Here is a 20,529-nt window from a genome sequence, read left to right on the forward strand (position 1 = left end):
TTTGACTTTATTATGATAACATTGATATTACCTGTATAATTTAATAAATAACATTTCAATGCTTGCTCAACAAGATTATGCAGACATGTGTAATGATTGTTCTTGTTGTGCATTTTACATTTCGCATGCTTAATTGTAGAATATGGAGCAATGTTATATTATAATAAGATGTAAGCTCATATTCAGCGAATAAATTTCATTTCATTTCATTTTATAAACAGAAATAATACTTGTTTTATGCTTACTTACGCAGAATTAAGAACATACAGAAACATCATCACTTCAACCGATTGACGTCCACTGCTAGACATATTCTTCTTCTAGGTCTTTTGTATTCAATGCTTCTTTATCAACCAGCGTTCTAGTACAATGCTGCACTGAAAACGGTAAGGCGTAATAATTCATTTACCTGCCGTACCCCTTAAATGTTAGACCGCTGTAATCACGTTAGTATTTTTTTGTCAGTTCACTGTCACCGGGGGTCGATAGAAATACATATTACATAAACCAATCGCCGTTTAATCTTTGTACAAAAAATCCGCGTTACAATTCTGCCGCATTCACACACAACTCTATAATGAATAAAGAATATTATATAACCATTCACTGATCCAAAATGTAGGATATATTGACATAAAACAAGCACTAAGGTCGAATAAGTTCAAGGAGCTTGCTATCAACAACAATTTGATCGGGACTATCAATAAATTCACCATCCGTAGTATCGAGAGACCTTTGGTTTTCTATCGGCGCTGCTTTTTCTCCTGTATTATTTTCACCTGTATTTGTATCTTGTGGAGCAGATGGTGGTGGTTCTGTTGTCTTTTCTGTTGTCTTTTCTGTTGTTGTATCCGCTCCTGCTGGCGCTACAGTAGTTGTAGTCAAATTATCTAATCGTTCTTTCAGTTCGTTCACTTCATTCCTCAAACCGTTTCTCTGACTCGACAGCGCCAACGTTGATACAAACAAACAGAAGCACAGTAAACTTAGAAAGACTATTATTTTGTTATTCATCATCCACCCAAGAGTCCGGTCACAGTAGTATTTGCAATTCATTTTGATATTTTTTAAATTATTTGTTTAAACACGACAGTGAGTTGCGAACGATAAATAGTAGTGTTTTTTGTTTCACCCATATTTTAGACATTGGTTTTTATCAACACGATATCGGGATATCTATGATATCTATCTTTGGTGTGCCAATTTGCTTTTTAAGTCTCTAGCAATAGAGTTTGTTTTGTGTCTCAATGTGTGTTTGATATTACTAATCAGAGTATATTGATAACATTAATCAGCAGATATCGTGAACTAACAATTGCAACAGACACATTTGTGGTTCCTTTTGTTTTTTTTAATAATTTTGTATTAGAACATATAATGGAAAGACCAAATCTATCAGCTTAATTAATTTCCTAAAATAGAACATAAGGCATCTCTGTTGTAGGACATTATTCAACTATCCTGGTGCAATGGTGCGCGCTGTGATCTTATGACGAGATATTTATAATTCCTCGGGTTTGATCTGGTGGGCTTTGGCCGTGACTAGATACAACCTTTCAACAAAGATGTTCCGCCAAGGGATTGGGCGTTCCAGTACGATGCCGAGTAGAAATCGTTTAACAGTACAGGTTTAAAACACTGATATACCCACAGCAGTGGGTATCCAATCTGAGGTAGGTCAGAAACAAGGATGTTGTAAATTCAATGGGAAACGCAAAGGGGCGCTCTAGGGACTTCGAGGCGCTAGTCAATTTGGATTGCCAACACGTCTATCTGACGAAGGACTTCGTATTAAGGGTACCCTAACCAGAAAAGTAAGTAGCTACCTACTTCATGTTCTAACTTAATTTACCAGGAAACTCTAAAAAAGAAAAGCATATTATAACTCCATTTCTTACGTTGGGTTTGATGACCCATTCATCCAAAATCCAAACTTTGCAAGAAACAAGATTATATTCGTTTTATCTGTTTAAAATATCAAAGAAACAAAGAATGTATAAAACGGAATCAAATTTCCTAGCATGTCGTATACCTCGAGGGAAATCACTCGCGCTGCTCGTCGCAAATTATTACAAGTGTCATTTCAAAACATATTTTATTTATTAGCCCTCGTGGAGCAAGTATTTGGACACAGATTTGTAATAACTGAAGATGAGACAAAATGGTCCTTGAGACCAATAACAATGACGTATTAATGTCGCGTATATATAATATATAGATAACTCTAGTTGACATGATGATATAATATCTTTATATATATTTCTTGTGTGCGTGTGTATGTCACTGAACTCCTCCTAAACGGCTGGACCGATTTCAGTAAATTTTTTGGTATGCTTTTGGATGGCACCCGCCATCTGTCAGGCACAAATCAGCCTGACAGATGGCGCTGGGGTCCGCTAGTATACATATATAAATGTGTAAGCGGCGAAAGCCTCGTAGTTAGGACTTCGGCTTAACTTTCTGAAGGCCAAGGCGACAATGTGCCGGACAACACAACTTTGCCAGAAGAGTGGCAACTAGCTACAGCCGAAGTCTCCCACCCGACAAAAAGGTATAACTTTAGCTAACGTTTACTATATTATAATAAATGGTAACTAAGTTTTTATCAAAACTTTATTAAAATGATAGCACCCTGAAATAATTCAAGGTAACCTTAATTCCTGTACAAATGTGCGTCATCCGCCGCTACGAGTTGATTTCCCGGGAGTTTCACGCCTCGAGTGAGAAGTGAACCTAAATATCATTTTATTATAAGAATATTTTTTATTACAGGCACCGAAACTGGCTGCCTGAAACGAAACATGTAAGGAAATGATTTCAATATAAGAAGTCGATTGGGATCTGTACCTTTAATATAAGATTCCTAGTGCCTTGATATATTGTAAGAATTTAAGGTCACACACTCACGCGTATTTCTTGTTGCAATATAAGTATATAGGTTTTAAACATTTAGTAGGAAAAGAGACTATTTATTAATAACATAAAGCCAAGTTACTTACATACAGTATATAATAGCGATATTGACGGCCAAGTGGCGCAGTGGGCAGCGACCTGAGTCCAAGGTCGTGGGTTCGATTCCCACAACTGGAAAATGTTTGTGTGATGAACATTAATGTTTTTCTGTGTCTGGGTGTTCTTTATATTATATGCATTTATGTATATTATTCATAAAAATATTCAACAGTCATCTTAGTACCCATGACACAAGCTATGCTTACTTTGGGGCTAGATGGCGATGTGTGCATTTTCGTATTATATTTATTTATTATTTATATTTAATGTTAATGTAATTAATGTTAATGATATATGTCTTTGAAAGGTGTATGTTTTCAGTGATAACTTATGGCTCTGAAACGTGGTCCCGAACTATAGGTCTCTTAATGAGGGTCAGGGTCACTCAGCGGGCGATGGAGAGAGATATGCTAGGAGTATCTCTATGTGATCAAATCTGGAATGAGGAATTTGAAAACTAGAGACACCAATATAGCTCAAAGAGCCGCAAAGCTAAAAGGGCAATGGGACGGGAGACACACTCGTAGCTCAAAAAACCGATAGACGTTGGACTCTCAGGTTGCATCGGAAATGCAGTGCTGGTAGACCCCCGACGAGGAGGACGGATGATATGAAAAAGACAGCAATAGTTTTGAATCATCATCACAAGATTTTATTCGGACTCGCACTCTTGATTGGTCTTACACAGTACACAATGATATAATACGTTACGGACGCAGGTTGAACTAGTGTAAGACTTGCTTTAACTACATCCATTATAAGAATGTTTCGCAATATCGCTGTGAAAGAAAACGCAAATGATTCTTCACTAACATTAACAGATCTCTCGCAACATCCTTAAGCCTTTTTGAAGGGACCTTTTACCTAGTTGTAGCCCCTATTTATTTAGCATGCACTCAAAGTCCTCATTAACTGGAGCCGCAAAGAAGTTTTCCGGGGAATCGCAATGGGTCAGTTTACATTAATTAAGATTTTTTTACCTCGACTTTACATTAATTGCGCGCTGCCAAACAAGTTTGTTTTCTGTTCATTTCGAGTTTAAATAGTCTATCTGTAAGCGTTTTTACGCTTTGTTTGAACGTTTATTTCAATTTGTTCAAGTATGCTTCAAAGGAGTAATTCTTCAATCATTAAACGTCGTTATTGAAATTATATATACTTATAGATATAGTACTAATTGACTGAATAACTAGATGACCAAATTAAATAAGTTGAAAACATCAGTTCTAAACGAAGCAACACCTCACAGGGCAAGCAAAGAAAATGCCTTGCCTGCCTGAAAATAGGTAATCAGCATCATGTGAGAAAAACATCACTTATAAATAAACAACGACGCGCAGGGCAAGCAAAGAACATGCCCTACAAAGTACTGTCCTTTGTCCATGAACCTGTTGCGTAGCTGTTAAACCTCATGTGAGGAAAACATCACCTATAAATTAACAACAACGCGCAGGGCAAGCAAAGAACATGTACTACAAAGGGTAAAATATTATGTTCGCAGGGTTATTGAATTTAGTAATGGCACTTACATTAAGGCAAAGCAGGTTCTAGCAATATGTTATGTATTGATTGAAGTGTGCGACGCGTGGGGAGCGAGTTGTCCACTTGTCGTATACTAAAAAAAAATATTTTATGGGTTATTTACTAAGCGCTAGTCTACGCTTGACCGCAATCTCACCTGATGGACAGTGTGGTTAAAGATGGTACGAGCTTGCGTGAAAGATAACTTTGCACTCTTGTTTTAAAGATACCCAGGTTGTAAGTGTTAAGAAACACAGAACTCGGGAGGGCGTTCCAAATTCCAGCGATGTGTATGAGAAAGGAAAACTCAAATCGCTTTGTGCGAGTGTCTGGGGTATTGAAATCATACGGATGTAAACGTACCCAGTGTCTTTTCTTTATGTCACATCTAAATTTTGCTTTATGCACATCTAACTTTTATTTCCGCCGAGTCGGTAATGGATTTCTCTAATTTATCTAATTTCGATGCACATATGGGAAGACACCGACACGACACCGACACGGGATATCCTAGTTGTGGGGCCAGGGTAACTTAAGAAAAAAAAATTGTAGTTTTAATCAAATAAATATAAAAACTATTATTATTAAAATTGATAAGAAGGTTTTATATGATGATCAAACCTGTAAGGAGATCATCACTGTCCTCAGCATTTTAAAGTCACAGCAGTTTAAGTCAAACGCTGGCATCTATAGTCATCGAATGAAAAATAAGCTTCAAACTCAACCCTTCCATTGTTTAGTAAAAATGAGAACACAAATCACATCAATCAGTTTAAATCACCAAGTGCCAGTGTTTAAAAAAAATATCTTTGTCCTCAGAGAACAGCGGCTTAGAGCGAGCTAACAATTTAAGTAATTATTTACTCAAGATAAGAGTATTTCTTAGAAACTCAGATATTCTTAATGGCTAAGATTCATGAGACTTTGTGTTAGAATTATTATAATCATTGAAATAATAACAGGAATATTTCTTTTTACCGGAGTGCACTAGAAGTAGGTTAATGTTTTACGCATGTGTGTGAAATAAAGTCGGAATACATTGTTCTTAGTGTGTTTTATCACATTCTGACAATTGAAAAGCGTTTGAAGTGTACCAAATACTGCATAACTATGTCGACTTGTCTTAAATAAATTTATACAGCTCATACCACCAATCCACACTGGGCCAGCGTTGTGGACTAACGCCTAAACCTCTTCTCATAGTGGGAGAAAATCCGTGGCAGTAGCAGACCGGTAATAAAGTAGATGCCTATAGAATTTTCTAAATAAAAAAGTCTGTCTTTACTTCATTTTTAAGTTACCTCCAAAAAAAGCTTATGTTTATTCCTTAAAATTTGTATATCAGGGCTTTTTTATTCAAGTTTGGACTCATGTAATAAATGAAATTAATATTCAAGCAATGTCTCGCCAGATACAATCGTATCGCTACGCGTAATGCGGCGTAATTTTGCAGGGTTTTATTAAAATTTACGAACCGGTTTCCCTCAAGGGCGGCGCGACTTTTATGATTATGGTAATTCATTAAAAGGATTCCCGCGTACATATTTCTGTAATGTGCAGATTTTGGGATAATTCGAATATTAAAATAAGAAATTAATAAAAATACATTATTATAAAACCAATTGTCGCGGACAGGAAAGTTATGCTTGTTTGTGAAAGCTGGAGGTATCTAATATTGAGATAATATTCACACGCAATGTGTGTGTCAATCTCGGAAGGTCTCTAAAATTCAGATTATATTCCAACAATGAAAAAGCATGCAAGGAACTCGTCCTGCAACATGCCGCTCTGTATCCATCAGCTTCAGGCGTAAGGCTCATGTGTCTTTAATCACACTGGCAACCACACCCTTCAGACCGGAAGCATTGCAAGAATGCTGATTTTCGGCATCGGATTATGCTGCCTAACATGGTAACGGGCTAGCCTGTTGGGAATATGAAAGTTTCTTTTACCCCCTAATCGATTTCCACGAGAGATCGTCCCTCGAACCCTAAATTATATACATATATATATGTATAATTTTTTATGTATTTATTTTAGTTTCAAATGTGTTTTTAGTTTTACTTTTAGTTCAATTTAATTCCTAGAAAAAAACTTGTTATTATTTATATTTAGATCTACCTTTAGCTTTTACCTGTTTTTTGTACCTAATAACAATAAACTATAATCACGCGAAATAAATTTCTGACACAAAGAAATGTTATAGGACATTCGACAGAAACATAGAACCTACAAAACAATTTGTAAAGTCAAAGACCGTTACTACTTACTCTGGCTTGCTTGCTCGATTATTTTTTATTTTATGTCCGAGAGTCACGAATGTGGTTTAAGGAACGTCGCTTTAATACGTAGAAAAGTAAGTAGCTGCTAAATTTGAATAGTTACTTAAATACTAATTCAGTAAAAATATATAAATTAACCCGCCAGAAACTTTGTCTGCGAAAGAATAGCAAATAAAAGTCCAAATACCAAATTTATGGATATAAAAGTGTACCTATATCACAAAATATTAAACGCTTTTCAACAAACTTTTAACTCCTATTTTTTTTAATATATAAATACATAAATATACTACGACAATACACACATCGCCACCTAGCCCCAAAGTAAGCATAGCTTGTGTTATGGGTACTAAGATGACTGATGAATATTTTTATGAATAATATACATAAATACTAAGAATATACATATAAACACCCAGACAATGAAAAAATTTCATGCTCATCACACAAATATTGTCTAGTTGTGGGAATTGAACCCACGGCCTTGGACTCAGAATGCAGGGTCGCTGTCCACTGCGCCAATCGGCCGTCAAAATTATTTGCTATTCACGGGAGGGTTTTTTAAAATGTTTTTATCTTTATTTTTAAACGAGAACCGGTATAAAAATTTATATAGATGTTGCTTGAAAATTAAATTCTTCATGAATAAACTTCATAAAAAATTTTAACCCAATATTTTACCCGACTAGGGAAGTATTCCCAAAGACTGAGAAACACTCGTTTCATATGTTTTTTTACTAAAAGCCCAAATATCTACATCATGGATATAACTTGAATAATTACAGACTATAATACAAACTTTTATTCCCCGTTAAACCCATGCGAGTGTAGAATTAAGTAAACACCTTTCTAAGTTTTTGACGGCCGCCTGGCGCAGTGGGCAGCGACCCTGCTCTCTGAGTCCAAGGCCGTGGGTTTGATTCCCACAACTGGAAAAAGGTTGTGTGATGAAAATGCATGTTTTTCAGTGTCTGGGTGTTTTTCTGTATATTACGTATCAGTATTTATGTCTATTATATTCAAAAAAATATTCATCAGCTATCTTAGTACCCATACCACAAGTTACGCTTACTTTAGGGCTAGATGGCGATGTGTGTATTGTCGTAGTATATTTATTTATGTGTGTATTTATTTAAGTTAGTAAGTAACTATCTTAAAGAGAAAAATCATCAATTATAAATTACCATATTGCCCCTGTCCGAATTCGAACCCGGGATCACCCACTTAGAACTACAGCGCTCGTCTGCGCCAGGGTCGTCAAAATATTAGAGTGCCTCTATAAATCTTAAATAATATGGTATAAAAAGTGAATACTATTTAAAAAAACGAATAAATTATTTCTGAATCATTTTAAACCATCTTTTAGTTACTTTGTAGTGTAAAGATCGTTTTGAAAAAAAATAAAAAACAACTTTTGCCCGCTTTCCTCTTTCACATATATTTCAGTTTTTTTACAAAACGCATGGGAAACTTGTGTTTTTCTGGGATAATATGTAGGTTATGTTTACTTATATAACTTCTTATTATCCCAGAAATAAGTAGTTATATAATTACTATACTTCCGTACTTTCAACTAGCTCTATGCCAAGAATTAAGTAAATTAGTTGCTCAGTTAGGACGCTAGGAAAAGCCAAACAAACATACACACTCACACCATCATGATATAAATCCTTTACCGATCCACTACATGCCGTGGTTCTCTTCCCACAATCCTACAACGAGAAGGAGTTAAGGCCGTATTCCATCACGGTGGACTCCAAACATTTTTGAGATCGTTATGGAAAACTCTAGAAAATGCAAGTTTCCTCAAAATATTTACCTTCACCGTTGAAGCAAGTGATACTATAATTGTTTAAAACGTACATAACGTAGAAATATCAGACGTGCGTATCTACGATTCGAGCTCACTTCCCCGATAGTGAAGTCAGGTTCCTACCCACTTGTCTATCACCGTTTAAACAATCCCTATACCTACTAATATTATAAATGTGAATGTAAGTTTATTTGTTACGCTTTCACGCAAAAACTACTTAACCGATCCTCATAAAACTTTGTACACTTATTATTGGAAGTGTTAGAAGTAATATAAGATGATTTTCATCCCGACTCGGTTCTTTGGAAGAGTGGATGAGTGTTTGACGATTTTACACCAATTATAACTGATTTAAATAATTATTTTTGTACTATAGAGGTTATAATATGTGTTTAATTTTGCCCAAACTATGGTTGGCGATAGAAGACAGAACTCCTCAGTGGACAGCAGCATGCAGCAGTGAGCAGCTCATTTAAGGCTTAGCGATACTTTAATTTTTTTTAAACCTAAAACTAAATTTAATGCCACATCAAAAAACAAAATCAAACGCAGACGAAGTCGTGGGTAACAGCTAGTACTTATATAAGTATGATTAAATTATTTTTGAATCATTTTATGTTAGCGCTTGTATAGCTAGAGCAATGGTGTACATAGACATATCCATACAGTTGTCAAGGCTGTTGATTCAGCCGCGATTAGCGAAGTTGGCGTTCATTCAACAGATTAAACCGTTGACAATACTATCTCCATTGTGCAGGCGAAACTGTATTCTGTTAAAGAACAGTTGATAGCACGCTGAAACCCCTAGCAGATCATATTAGATGATCATTCGAAATCTTACTCACTGGGCTATCACCGCTTTTAACAAAAAAACATCGTGAAGAAACCTGCATGCCAGAGAGTTCTCCATAAAGTTCTCAAAGGTGCTGGGATTCGAACTCAGCACTCCGAAAGTCGTAGCCACGGGGCTCTCACCACTTTTTAACAGAAACAACACAAGAAACGAAAAACATCGTGAGGAAACCGGCATGCCTGAGAGTTCTCCATAATGTGCCCGCTGCCCACTGCGCAACCCGGCCGTCGTATGCATGCCAGGAAAGGAACTTGGTCCTACTGAAAATGAAGCCAAACTCTTACCACTAGGTTATCTCCACTTTACGACATATTAATAAGTCATTGTTATTGGTATCAATGATCATTTCGTCTTGTCTTCCTTTATTATAAATCTGTGTCCAAATACTTGCTCCAGAAGGGCTAATAAATAAAATATGTTTTGAAATGACACTTGTAATAATTTGTGACGAGCAGCGCGCGTGATTTCCCTCGAGGTATACGACACGCTATAAAATTTGATTCCGTATTATAATATATTCTTTGTTTCTTTGATATGTTAAACGGATAAAATGAATATAATCTTGTTTATCGCAAAGTTTGGTTATTGCATGAATGAGTCATCAATCGTTGCCACCAATGTAGAAAATGTAAGTATCAAATGCATCTGCGCACTTTCTTTTACGAGTTAAATAAAACTTATTTAACCAGGAGATTTATAGAGTGCTTACTGCTCTGACCTTTTTGGTTGGGGTACCTCAATACTAACTTCTTCGTTAGTTCGACATGTTGACCATGCAAATTGACTTTCACTTTACACCTAGAGCACAGAAGAGTATTTCTACTCCCTTTGCGTGTTCTATCGACTTTATCATGGAGAATGGTCTGAAGAGGTGTTTGCCTCACGCCATAGAATGTAATTGGATCCACACAATTATAGAAATATCAATGATGTTAAACCTTACTGTTAAACGGTTTTTGTGCAACATCGGACTGAACTGCTAAATCGCTTGTCGAAATGCCTTTTTTTTATTGATAATACACACATCGCCATGTAGTCACAAAGTAAGCGTAGCTTGTGGGGTGGGTACTAAGATATATTTTTATGAATAATATACATATAAATATCCAGATACTGGAAAACATTCATGTTCATCAGACAAACATTTTCCAGTTGGGGGAATCGAACCCACGGCCACTGCGCCAATTGGCCGTCTACCTTTGTTGGTAAGTCGGCTATTAGACACGGCGACTGATCAAACCAGAGAAAATTCATAATATCTCCTACATATAAGACCACACTACGCACCATGGTTGGAATCCTGTCCTATAAGAGATTTTTTATGTTCTATTTATCAGGCTGTCAGTGGCGATGCGGTCTTTTCATTACTTGATTCTAATACAAAATTATTAAAACAAAGGAATCTCAAATTTGCCCGTTGCAGTCGGATGGCGATATCTGCTGATTAATTTTATCAATATACTCTGATTAATAATTTCAAACCAAACACACATCAAGACCTAAAACAAACTCTATTAGTAGAGACGTAAAACGCAAATTGGCATACCAAAGATAACCATCATAGATATTCCGATTACGTATTGATAAAAACCAATGTCTAATAGATGGGTGAATCAAGAACACAATAACTGAACGTTCGGAACACATTGTCGTGTGGAGGCAAATAATTAAAAAAAATATCAAAATGAATTGCAAATACTACTGTGACAGGACCCTTGGGTGGATGATGAACAACAAAATAATAGTCTTTCTAAGTTTACTATGCTTCTGTTTGTTTGTATCAACGTTGGCGCTGTCGAGTCAGAGAAACGGTTTGAGGAATGAAGCAAACGAACTGAGAGAACGATTAGATAATATGACAACAACTACTGTAGCACCGCCAGAAACGACTACCTCTTCATCAATTACCGAACCAACGAGTGCACCAACTACTACGCCAACTGTTCCACAAACAACTGAGTCAAATACTCCACCAGTTACTGAACCAGCAAGCACGACAGCCGTTACACCAAATACCGAACCAACGAGTGCACCAACTACTACGCCAACTGTTCCACAAACAACTGAGTCAAATACTCCACCAGTTACTGAACCAGCAAGCACGACAGACGTTACTCCAAGTGAGACAACTACTTCAGCAATTGCTGAACCAACAAATGCAGAAGAAACTACCACGACACAATAGTAGCAGTACATACCAAATGACTCTGGATATTATGGATGATGACGTAAATGATAATGATCAATTTGTTGTGTATAGTATACGAAAAACCAAACACTAAGATCGATTGAGTTCCAGTAACTCAATCGATCTTAGTGTTTGGTTTTTCGTCAGAAGTGTAGATCAGTGAATAAAGAATCCAAAGAATAAAGAATGGTATATAACCAATATAACATTCTTTATTATTTGGAGAGTTATGTGAGAATGTGATAGAATTGTAACTTTATATTTTGTGTACAAAGATTAAATTGTAAGAGTAATCTCTAAGCTTTGATTTCATAGTGAAATTAGTGAACTCGCTGCATTTCACATAAGTGCGCGTCATTAATGCTACCAATATATTTAGAGGCACAATTAACAACGAGTAAATACACGTAAATATACTTAAACAGCATTCATGTATTCGCTTAGCATTTGGTTTATGTAATATGTATTTCTATTGGCCCCAGCTTTTTTTTCCATTTCAAGTTATGATGCAATTTAAGATGGTAGCGGGCTAATCTGTTAGGGAGTATAGTAGTGACATCCCTAATTTTAGTTTGTACGCACGCACTGGAACACTAAGTAGCTTACGGGTTATCTTTGTCGGTAGGGTAACTAGCCACAGCCAAAGTCCCACTAGATAAAAACAACTGACAGTGAATTGACACAGAAATGCCTGACAAATAAAAAAAAAAAAAAATACCTGTTGTTGCAGTTATGTTAAATCCTTACCCCTGACCGGTTTAAATGCGACATCCTACCGGTGCGCTTAATCGCTTGGTGACAAGTCTTTATCGGTAAGGTGGTAGTAGCAGCGGCCGAAGCCTCCCTTCACTCAAACTATCGATGATCATCAACAATGAATACAATACCTTTACTTTCAGTACTTGTGGTGCATAAGAAAAAAGGATTCATATGCTATTTGTTCTAAATAGCATATGAATCCTTTTTTCGTTTTACGGTTTTATTTTTTTTAACTGATTGCCTCATTTGTATTTTCATAGAGGTCTTATGCAATCGTTAACAAACATTGTAACAAAATGATTAGTAAAACAAAGCGTTCGTTCACTTGAACCGCTATTATATAAAATAAGCAGAATAACTTTTATGGTGACATAAAAAAGCAAGCATAATAATTATTACTGTTTATTTACCTACCACCTTTAAAATTAACTAAAACGGTATGTTCTGTCCTTTGAGACGCAATTTTATTAATTTTCAAACATAAGAACAATTTCAATTTACACAATTTATTATATTGTCAGAGTTTGGTAGACATATTTATAAAAAAGAAATCATTCCCCATTTCACCCATTGTATATACCAAGGTAGTATTTCCGAAAGTTTCATGGATATAACTTGAAAATTAACAGACAGAGATCGTAAAAACTTTGTGCCCCTTATTAAAGGTAAAATTTAACAAAAACCATGAGCAAAAAGGCTATTCTGTGAACATTTCAAATAATTACATTAGGGCGTTTGGGCTGTAGATTGTCTGTCAGTCAGTCAGGACAAAGGCTTTTACAATATAAAAAATTATTAAAACGATTTTAACTGTCAATATAAAATAAAATAAAGTCACCAGGCACAAAGTGCTTTGGCGAGTGTGATCCCGGGGTTACAGTTTACCCGCTCGGCCCAACTATTTACTGTAGGCATTATGAACCGATACTATTTGCTGCTTATTTCCAATCTCTATTGCTACTGAATTGCTTTAATACCTCCATAATCCAAACCGCTACTACGAATATGTATTTTGAAAACTCAATATTCGCGTTGAGAATAAAACCGATAATAAAACCGTTTATTAATTAGGCAGAGCTAAATCATAATTTTAGAAGAAATAAAATATATTCTTGTTTTACTATTTCGTTAAACCATACCCTATTACATAGATATCGCTGTCCTTCCGTCTGTCTGTCTGCCAGATTATCCCCAGCCTGTCAAAATATATAAATGCATACATACAATACCAGCTGTTGCCCGCGACCTCGTCTGCGATTTTGCTATGTATTTTCCAGGATACAAGCTATCTCTATTGCGCTAAGATCAGTAGAGCTGTGACCGGACGGGACGTTATCCTGGCGCTTTTCTGCCATCCATTTCCACTGCTAGTATCAGAGTTTGTTAAAATCAGCAGTAGTTCAGCCGATCATAGGTAACAAACAAAATGCCCTTTTTCTTTTATAATACTACCAGCTTCTGCCCGCAACTTCTTCTAGGTGGACTCCAGAAATAGGTCTAAAGCTTCGCTCGTTAAAAAAATTTAATCCCACTACGCGAACTGTTTGAGAAATCGGCATAGAAAGTATACCAAATTTCAAAGCTGTCTGCGCGCGGCTTAGCTCGTAAACCAATTTTTCAATTTTCTCTCAGAAACTACTTAAGGAATCGTGATAAAAGGTAGCCTATGTTTTTTTCTATGTCAAAGGTTACATGCATGCCAAATTTCATACAAATCCGTTCAGTCGGATTTGCGTGATTGAGTAACAAACGTCCACACTTTCACATTTATAATATTATATTAGTAGGATATTAGTAGGATTATTGAAGTATTTGAAAACATTCAACCTTAGAAAGCTGCTATAACGTCAAAATAATTTCTTGAAAATTATTAATTCACATAGCCTATGGTAGGGGTTTGACAAAACCTGGCGGGCATGTTATTTAGGCTTTGAGAACTATGACAGCATGAACGCAAAGGAATACAGTGGATTTGTGCTGTAAAATATCAAAGCTCGTCGCTGAAATTATTTTAACATTTGTTATATTCGAAATATTTCTAGAAGGGTTTTATTTTTTGAGATATTCTCGGCACTTGAATACTGTTACGTTCAAAACATAAGGGCTAAACTCACATATAAATATATTTCAGATATATTCCAAGATCATTTGACAATACATATTAATAATATTTAGACAGCCGGCTGGCGCAGTGGGCAGGGACCCTGCTTTCTACGTCCAAGGCCGTGGGTTCGATTACCACAACTGGAAAAAATGTTTGTGTGATGAACATGAACGTTTTCAGTGTATGGGTGTTTATAAGTATTTATATGTATAATATACATTCATAAAAATATTCATCAGGTATCTAAGTTCCCATAACACAAGCTACGCTTACTTTGGGGCTTGTTGGCGATGCGTGTATTGTCGTAGTATATTAATTTATTTATTTGTTTATTAATGTTGCGAAAGCAGTCTGACTATTTGTTTGCTATCTATGTTTGTCTCAACCTTCACCGATCTTGATGAAAATTGGCACAGAGACAGCTTGCATCCTGGAGACGACATAGGATATTTTGTACCCCGGTATAGCACAGGGGTTTTATTCGGCCGGTTTTATTAGCGAATTTACAGGTTGTTACAGTATTACGCAAGTAGCTACGTTTTGGCACAATTATTCAAAAGAAAGCACCACCTACAGCAACCTACGAACAATTATCATAATATGATCACGAGGTTTATGTCATTAAAACACGAGTGGCATGTTATGTCATCCACGTTTCTTAGCCCACGTTCTCAGTTTGCGTCTGCGCTCTGCTAAATTCTACTTAAAAAACATAAAAAGGTTGGACGATATAAAGACGGGTCTCTCCGCTGGCAAGTAACTCATTACGGGTTCTTCTTCTTCTTGCGGTGCCTCTCCGACTAGTGAAGGTTGGCAGTCAGCTTCGTAAATTCTTGTGTATTCTTCGCGAGGCGAAATGATTCTGCTGCACTCGCGATTCCAGTCCACTCTCTGATGTTACGAAGCCAGGACTTTTTTTCTGCGGCCTCTTCTTCCTGCAACTTTTCCCATCATAATAAGTTGAAGGAGCTCATATCTCTCGTGCCTCAGCACGCGCCCCAGATATGCAACTTTTCTCATCTTGTTCATCATCTTCTTGTGTGCAAAAATTCACGCCGTTGTTTGACGCGTCGCAGAACTTCCTCATTGGATACTTTGCGAGTCCAACTGGCCAACATACGTCTGAATGCCCACATCTCAAATGCTTCTATGCGTTTCCTGAGTCTTCTTTAATAGTCCAAGCCTCGCATTCCTATAGCAGTATGGGTCAGATGTAACAACGCTGTAGTCGAATGCGCAAAGGGATCTTAAGTCTGCGGTTGCAGAGTTAAGATCCCTTTTCGCATCAAAACTCTATTCACCCATTATGAGATTGTAACGCCCTTCCTTTTGCTGTAGTAGGTACTTGATAAATGATTTATTGCTACTAATTCTTACTGCATTTCGAGGAATTTAGCAAAAAAACCCCTTTTTGTATAGGCATTTCTACTTTCTTTCTATAAGATACGGTTCAAGAGATACAGCCCGCCGAGAGACAGGCGTACGGACCAACAAATGGTCTACGCAGAAAAAGTAATAATGTACAGTTGGTATACGAAATCCTTAAAAGCAATATATTCTCAAAATATAGCCCTATACAATTTAAGTTAGTACACAATTTCGTTATCATGTTATCAGAATTTGTAAGACACAACATTCAAAAACAAGATGATGCAAATATTGTGTTTAGGGATTTTATAAATTAAAATACCGTTAATCTTATCGTATCTTATCTTATATTATACTGTTATAGTATACGATTCACAATTTCATCATTATCGACCTACTAGACGCGCGATTTTATCATGTTGTTAAAAATAACGTGTATTACAAGCTAAGTAATTTTCTTTTTTCATTTTTAAGTCTGTGACAAGTAAAAAGCACAAAATGACTAGATAGTTTCTTACTACATTTTACTTGGCACCGACTTTAAAATGTTGCAGAAAATATTTATTTCTTGCTTTTTATTTGTTTTACGAATTCGGTTATTTTTTGTATTTTTTTTTTATAGATGATCAATTTAAATCTAGATTGTTTATAAATACTTTTAAATTAGTGTTATTACACAGTAAATAACTATTTACAAGAAACTATTTAATAAAGTTAATGATTCAGATTGAAAGATGAACTTATATTTTGTTGTGTGACATTATGGGAACAGTCAAATAATGTAATTTTAATGGGTACTAATTATTTTAACGTTATTATGACTTATTTATGAACTGTAATCATTTCTATAGTTTTTTTTAAATTGTGAATAGATAGAAAATGGAATAACGGCTGATATTTTTGTTTTCCACACGCGTTTGACAACAATGAAATTTTTATATCTTTATATGAATGTAATACTTTCATGCAATAAGTGAATTTGAATTTTATGCGTACGGTTTGTACTTGCTTAATATACCAATCGACGAAAGCTTTCCATTTGAAATGATTAACTGTCCATACTGCCTTATATGTCTAGTGGTTAGTATGGTCAACAACATGATGTTCTGCATTCGTTTCCTAGCTCGGGCTTCTTTCACACATTTAGATTTTTCTATTATTTTTTTATGTATACAGACGAGCGCTTGACTGCAATGATGATGCAGCCTAAGGTGGAGCGCGCTTGCCTAGAAGATGCCTATTCACTCTTGATTTAAAGATACTCATATTGTAGGGCCTTCCAGATCCTTGCGGTGCAGATGAGAAACGAAGATTCGTACGCGTCCTCGGTATATCAACCACGTAGGGATGCAAATCCTTACAGTGCGTCGCGGTTCGATGGTAAAAAGGGGAGTGGGGAACTAGATCAAGCAGTTCTTCAGCACACTCTCTGGAATATAACTTATAGAATACTGAAAGGCAGGAAACCTTGCAAAATTTTATTAGTTTTAGTAGCCTTTTGTGTCACAGCTTATCCGGGGAAGTACTATCGCCATGCATATTTTTTCAGCTAAGCAGCATTGCTGCAATAATAAATAAATAAATAAATATAATATGACAATACACACAGCGCCACCTAGCCCCAAAGTAAGCATAGCTTGTGTTATGGGTACTAAGATGACAGATTAATATTTTAATGAATATAATACACATAAATACTTATAATATACAGATAAACACCCAGACACTGAAAAACATTCATGTTCATCACACAAACATTTTTCTAGTTGTGGGAATCGAACCCACCGCCTTGGACGCAGAAAGCAGGGTCGCTGCCCACTGGGGGGCTTGGTCAGGTAACCTCCACGTGGTGCTCCCTGGGTGCCAGTCAATAACCGATTAACTCGTTGACTGGTTATTGAATGGCAGCGAATGACCTGAAACTGGGAGGGGTGCTTCTCTGCGTGTCCCTATGTTTTGCAGAGGGCACAGCAGATGGAGCGAGATGGGTTCGGCGCGCACTTACACTGCCGCTGAACAGGTTTTGGTAGCATTTTGTTGCCTAGCCACCGTCGGGCTCGTAATTTCGTACTGAGGTGTCATGGTCATGTCTCGTGGCCCATACGGAACCGAGGGTCTTGCCTTAACCGGCTGGACTGCGAGGAAGAAAACCTCTATAAAAAATTACCCCGAATCCCAAGCGGCGGCGCACCGCGAGGGGATGCATGGCTGATGGGTAGTTCAGTCACCAGTGCGACCCCCGCCAGGGTACCAGCCGACTCCCTGTGGCGAGTTACGCTCAGGCTTACCCGGGTGCAGGGGGCACCACCCGGATGGACTGTATGTTTCCCCCATACTCGTGGGATCAAAAATGGAAAACAAAGATAAAATGAAAATGGTTGATAATATTATAGGGTTAGAAGGCCCGCAAGGAGAAGAGGAGACGTGCACCTCAGCACTGTCTTTTGAAAAGGCAAGAAAGAAAATAGTTTTACAGATGCCAGTACGTGAGGAGATGGATCACGAATCCCCTATGGATTCAGATTCAGACACAGACAGAGTGTTGGAGGCGCTGGTGGGCCCCTGGAAGGCAACCGGAGCTGTCTCGAAGCGGCACCGTGAGGAAGTTGACAGTCTGGGGGAGGAAGAGGGTGAGCCCTCTGAGAAGGCTGTTGCAGTAGAGCCTGAGCCAGTTCTTGTTGCAAAAACGAAGGCGAAGGCAAAAGCGGGGAGGGGGGCATACCTTGGGTACAGTGTTGCCAAAGCCCGTCTCAAAGAAATGGATATGTGCTCATTTGAGACCGAAGCGGCCGCAGATAATGCATACCGTCTCAACCCCCCTCAGACTAGGTCTAAAACTCGGTCCCAAAGAGCGGAAGAGGAAGTCCGGGAGCGAAGTCCAATCATAGTGGCTGAAGCAACCCCCGAAGCAGTAGATGTATACGCACCGTCAAGAGATGAGCTCATCGATAGGGCCCGGAATGCAGTCTCCTCTATAACGAGTGAGGCTAAAAAGTCCAAAAACCTCAGAGGCGGCGTGAGGAGCGAAATTAGCAGGGCCACGACAGAGATCCAAAAGGCTATGGATACCCTGCAGGCCATGTCATCCGATGAGGAAGCTCGAAGGCTACATGCGGACAACAGGAGGATGCAAAAGGAGTTGGCAGCATTAAGGGCTGAGGTCAAGGCCCTCCGGTCCTCCTTCTCAGCAAGAGAGAAATCGCCTACTGTGGGTCAGCCCGCTACTGACGCGAATCTTCAGACCTCCCCAGCGTTTGTAGAAATGCTGGAAACTCTAAAGAGGGACCTCTTCGTCTCCATCGGGGGTATGGTTAATGACCGCCTCCGGGAGGTGGAGAAGCGGCTCCCCCAGGAGCCCGTACTGAGGCCACCACTTGCATCAGGCAAAAAGAGGGAAAAGGCGGCGCAACGTCCTCTTGACGAACCATCTGCGGGTCCATCGCCAGCGCGCGCGACTACGTCGTGCTCGGCGGCAGGTACTAGGACCACCATGCCTGTTCCAGCGTCGCAACCAGAGCGTAGTGTTCCCGTACGTGGTACAGTGCAACGGGAGACTGAAGCCGCTGAAACTACGACATTGCCGACCTGGTCAAAGGTAGTCGGGAGAAAGACGAAGGCCAAAACTGGCAAATCTGCGATGCCCAAACCCAAACCTGCCGCCCAAGCCCGCGTACCCGCTAATGCAAAGCCCCGGAAGGGTAAACTGGCCTCCCCGAAGTCCTCGGCGGTCGTCATCACCTTGAAACAGGATGCTGTCGCAACGCAAAGTTACGCGACGGTAATGAAGACGGCCACCTCAGGCCTAAACTTAAAGGATGTAGGTGTAGACCACGTCCGGGTCCGCAAATCTGCCACTGGGGCGCGAATTATCGAAGTCCCGGGGTCTAGCAGCGCCAAAGCCGCGGATGAGCTCGCCAGTAAGCTGCAAGGTCTTGTGGGTCAATGGGTAACAGTTGCCCGTCCTATCAAAACCGCCGAGCTTCGACTCGTTGGGCTCGATGAGTCTATCACCCCCGAAGAGGTGCAGCGAGTTGTGGCGGAAAAGGGAAGCGTCCCGGTTGAGCAAGTAAGGGCAGGTGCTCTCCGGTTGGGACCCAATGGGACAGGGTCAACCCTGGTACGATGTCCGGTGACTGCAGCGAAGCTGCTAATTGCGATGGGAAGAGTAGTCATTGGATGGTCCTCGGCCCGTGTAACACTCCTAGAGCCCCTTCCGATGCGCTGCTATAAATGCATGGGGACGGGACATACACGGTCCCTCTGCCCATCCCCTGTTGACCGAAGCACTCTGTGCTTCAGGTGCGGCAAAGAAGGGCACAAGTCGGCATCGTGCTCGGTAGACCCCAAATGCGCAGTCTGTACAGAGATAGGCAGAAAAGGTGGTCACGTTATGGGGGGACTGAAATGTTCCCCACCTCCCACGAAAGGCAAGGAGGCCACTTTTACCCGGGCCTCTGAAACTTCCAGATACCGACAAGAACCGGCACAAGAGGATTTTTACATGGAAGATTAATGCCACTAAACCATGGTGAATTCCTTCAGGCCAATTTGAACCACTGCGCCCGTGCTCAGGATCTGTTGATACAGCACATGGTGGAGTGGCGGATTGATGTGGTGACTGCTGCTGAG

General features: G+C 38.7%; 3 protein-coding genes across 3 annotated transcripts; 2 read left to right on the plus strand and 1 right to left on the minus strand.

Moving 5' to 3' along the window:
* Positions 1–498: 498 nt before the first annotated feature.
* On the minus strand, positions 499–1,099 carry LOC120632695. The gene has a single exon (XM_039902664.1). It carries the CDS (start codon positions 1,054–1,056, stop codon positions 646–648), a length of 411 nt encoding a protein of 136 aa, XP_039758598.1. The 5' UTR covers positions 1,057–1,099; the 3' UTR covers positions 499–645.
* A 10,022-nt stretch (positions 1,100–11,121) lies between these two features.
* LOC120632733 (platelet glycoprotein Ib alpha chain-like) lies at positions 11,122–11,677 on the plus strand. Its single transcript, XM_039902722.1, has one exon. It carries the CDS (start codon positions 11,166–11,168, stop codon positions 11,664–11,666), a length of 501 nt encoding a protein of 166 aa, XP_039758656.1. The 5' UTR covers positions 11,122–11,165; the 3' UTR covers positions 11,667–11,677.
* Positions 11,678–15,734: 4,057 nt separating this feature from the next.
* Positions 15,735–20,413, plus strand: LOC120632863. The gene is made up of 3 exons (XM_039902901.1): positions 15,735–15,745; positions 17,174–17,280; positions 18,294–20,413. The coding sequence occupies exons 1-3, from the start codon at positions 15,735–15,737 to the stop codon at positions 20,411–20,413; spliced, it is 2,238 nt and encodes a 745-aa protein (XP_039758835.1).
* The last annotated feature ends 116 nt before the right edge of the window (positions 20,414–20,529 follow it).

The sequence above is a fragment of the Pararge aegeria genome, chromosome 20 (genome assembly GCF_905163445.1).
Source record: "Pararge aegeria chromosome 20, ilParAegt1.1, whole genome shotgun sequence".
Classification (NCBI taxonomy): domain Eukaryota; kingdom Metazoa; phylum Arthropoda; class Insecta; order Lepidoptera; family Nymphalidae; genus Pararge; species Pararge aegeria.

Excerpts from the sequence above, each read along its gene's own strand:
- LOC120632695 (XM_039902664.1), bottom strand. The coding sequence starts at position 1,056 with ATGAATTGCAAATACTACTGTGACCGGACTCTTGGGTGGATGATGAAT.
- LOC120632733 (XM_039902722.1), top strand. The coding sequence starts at position 11,166 with ATGAATTGCAAATACTACTGTGACAGGACCCTTGGGTGGATGATGAAC.
- LOC120632863 (XM_039902901.1), top strand. Across the intron at positions 17,281-18,293 it reads CAGTGCGTCGCGGTTCGATG|GGTTAGAAGGCCCGCAAGGA; the intron begins GTAAAAAGGGGA and ends ATAATATTATAG.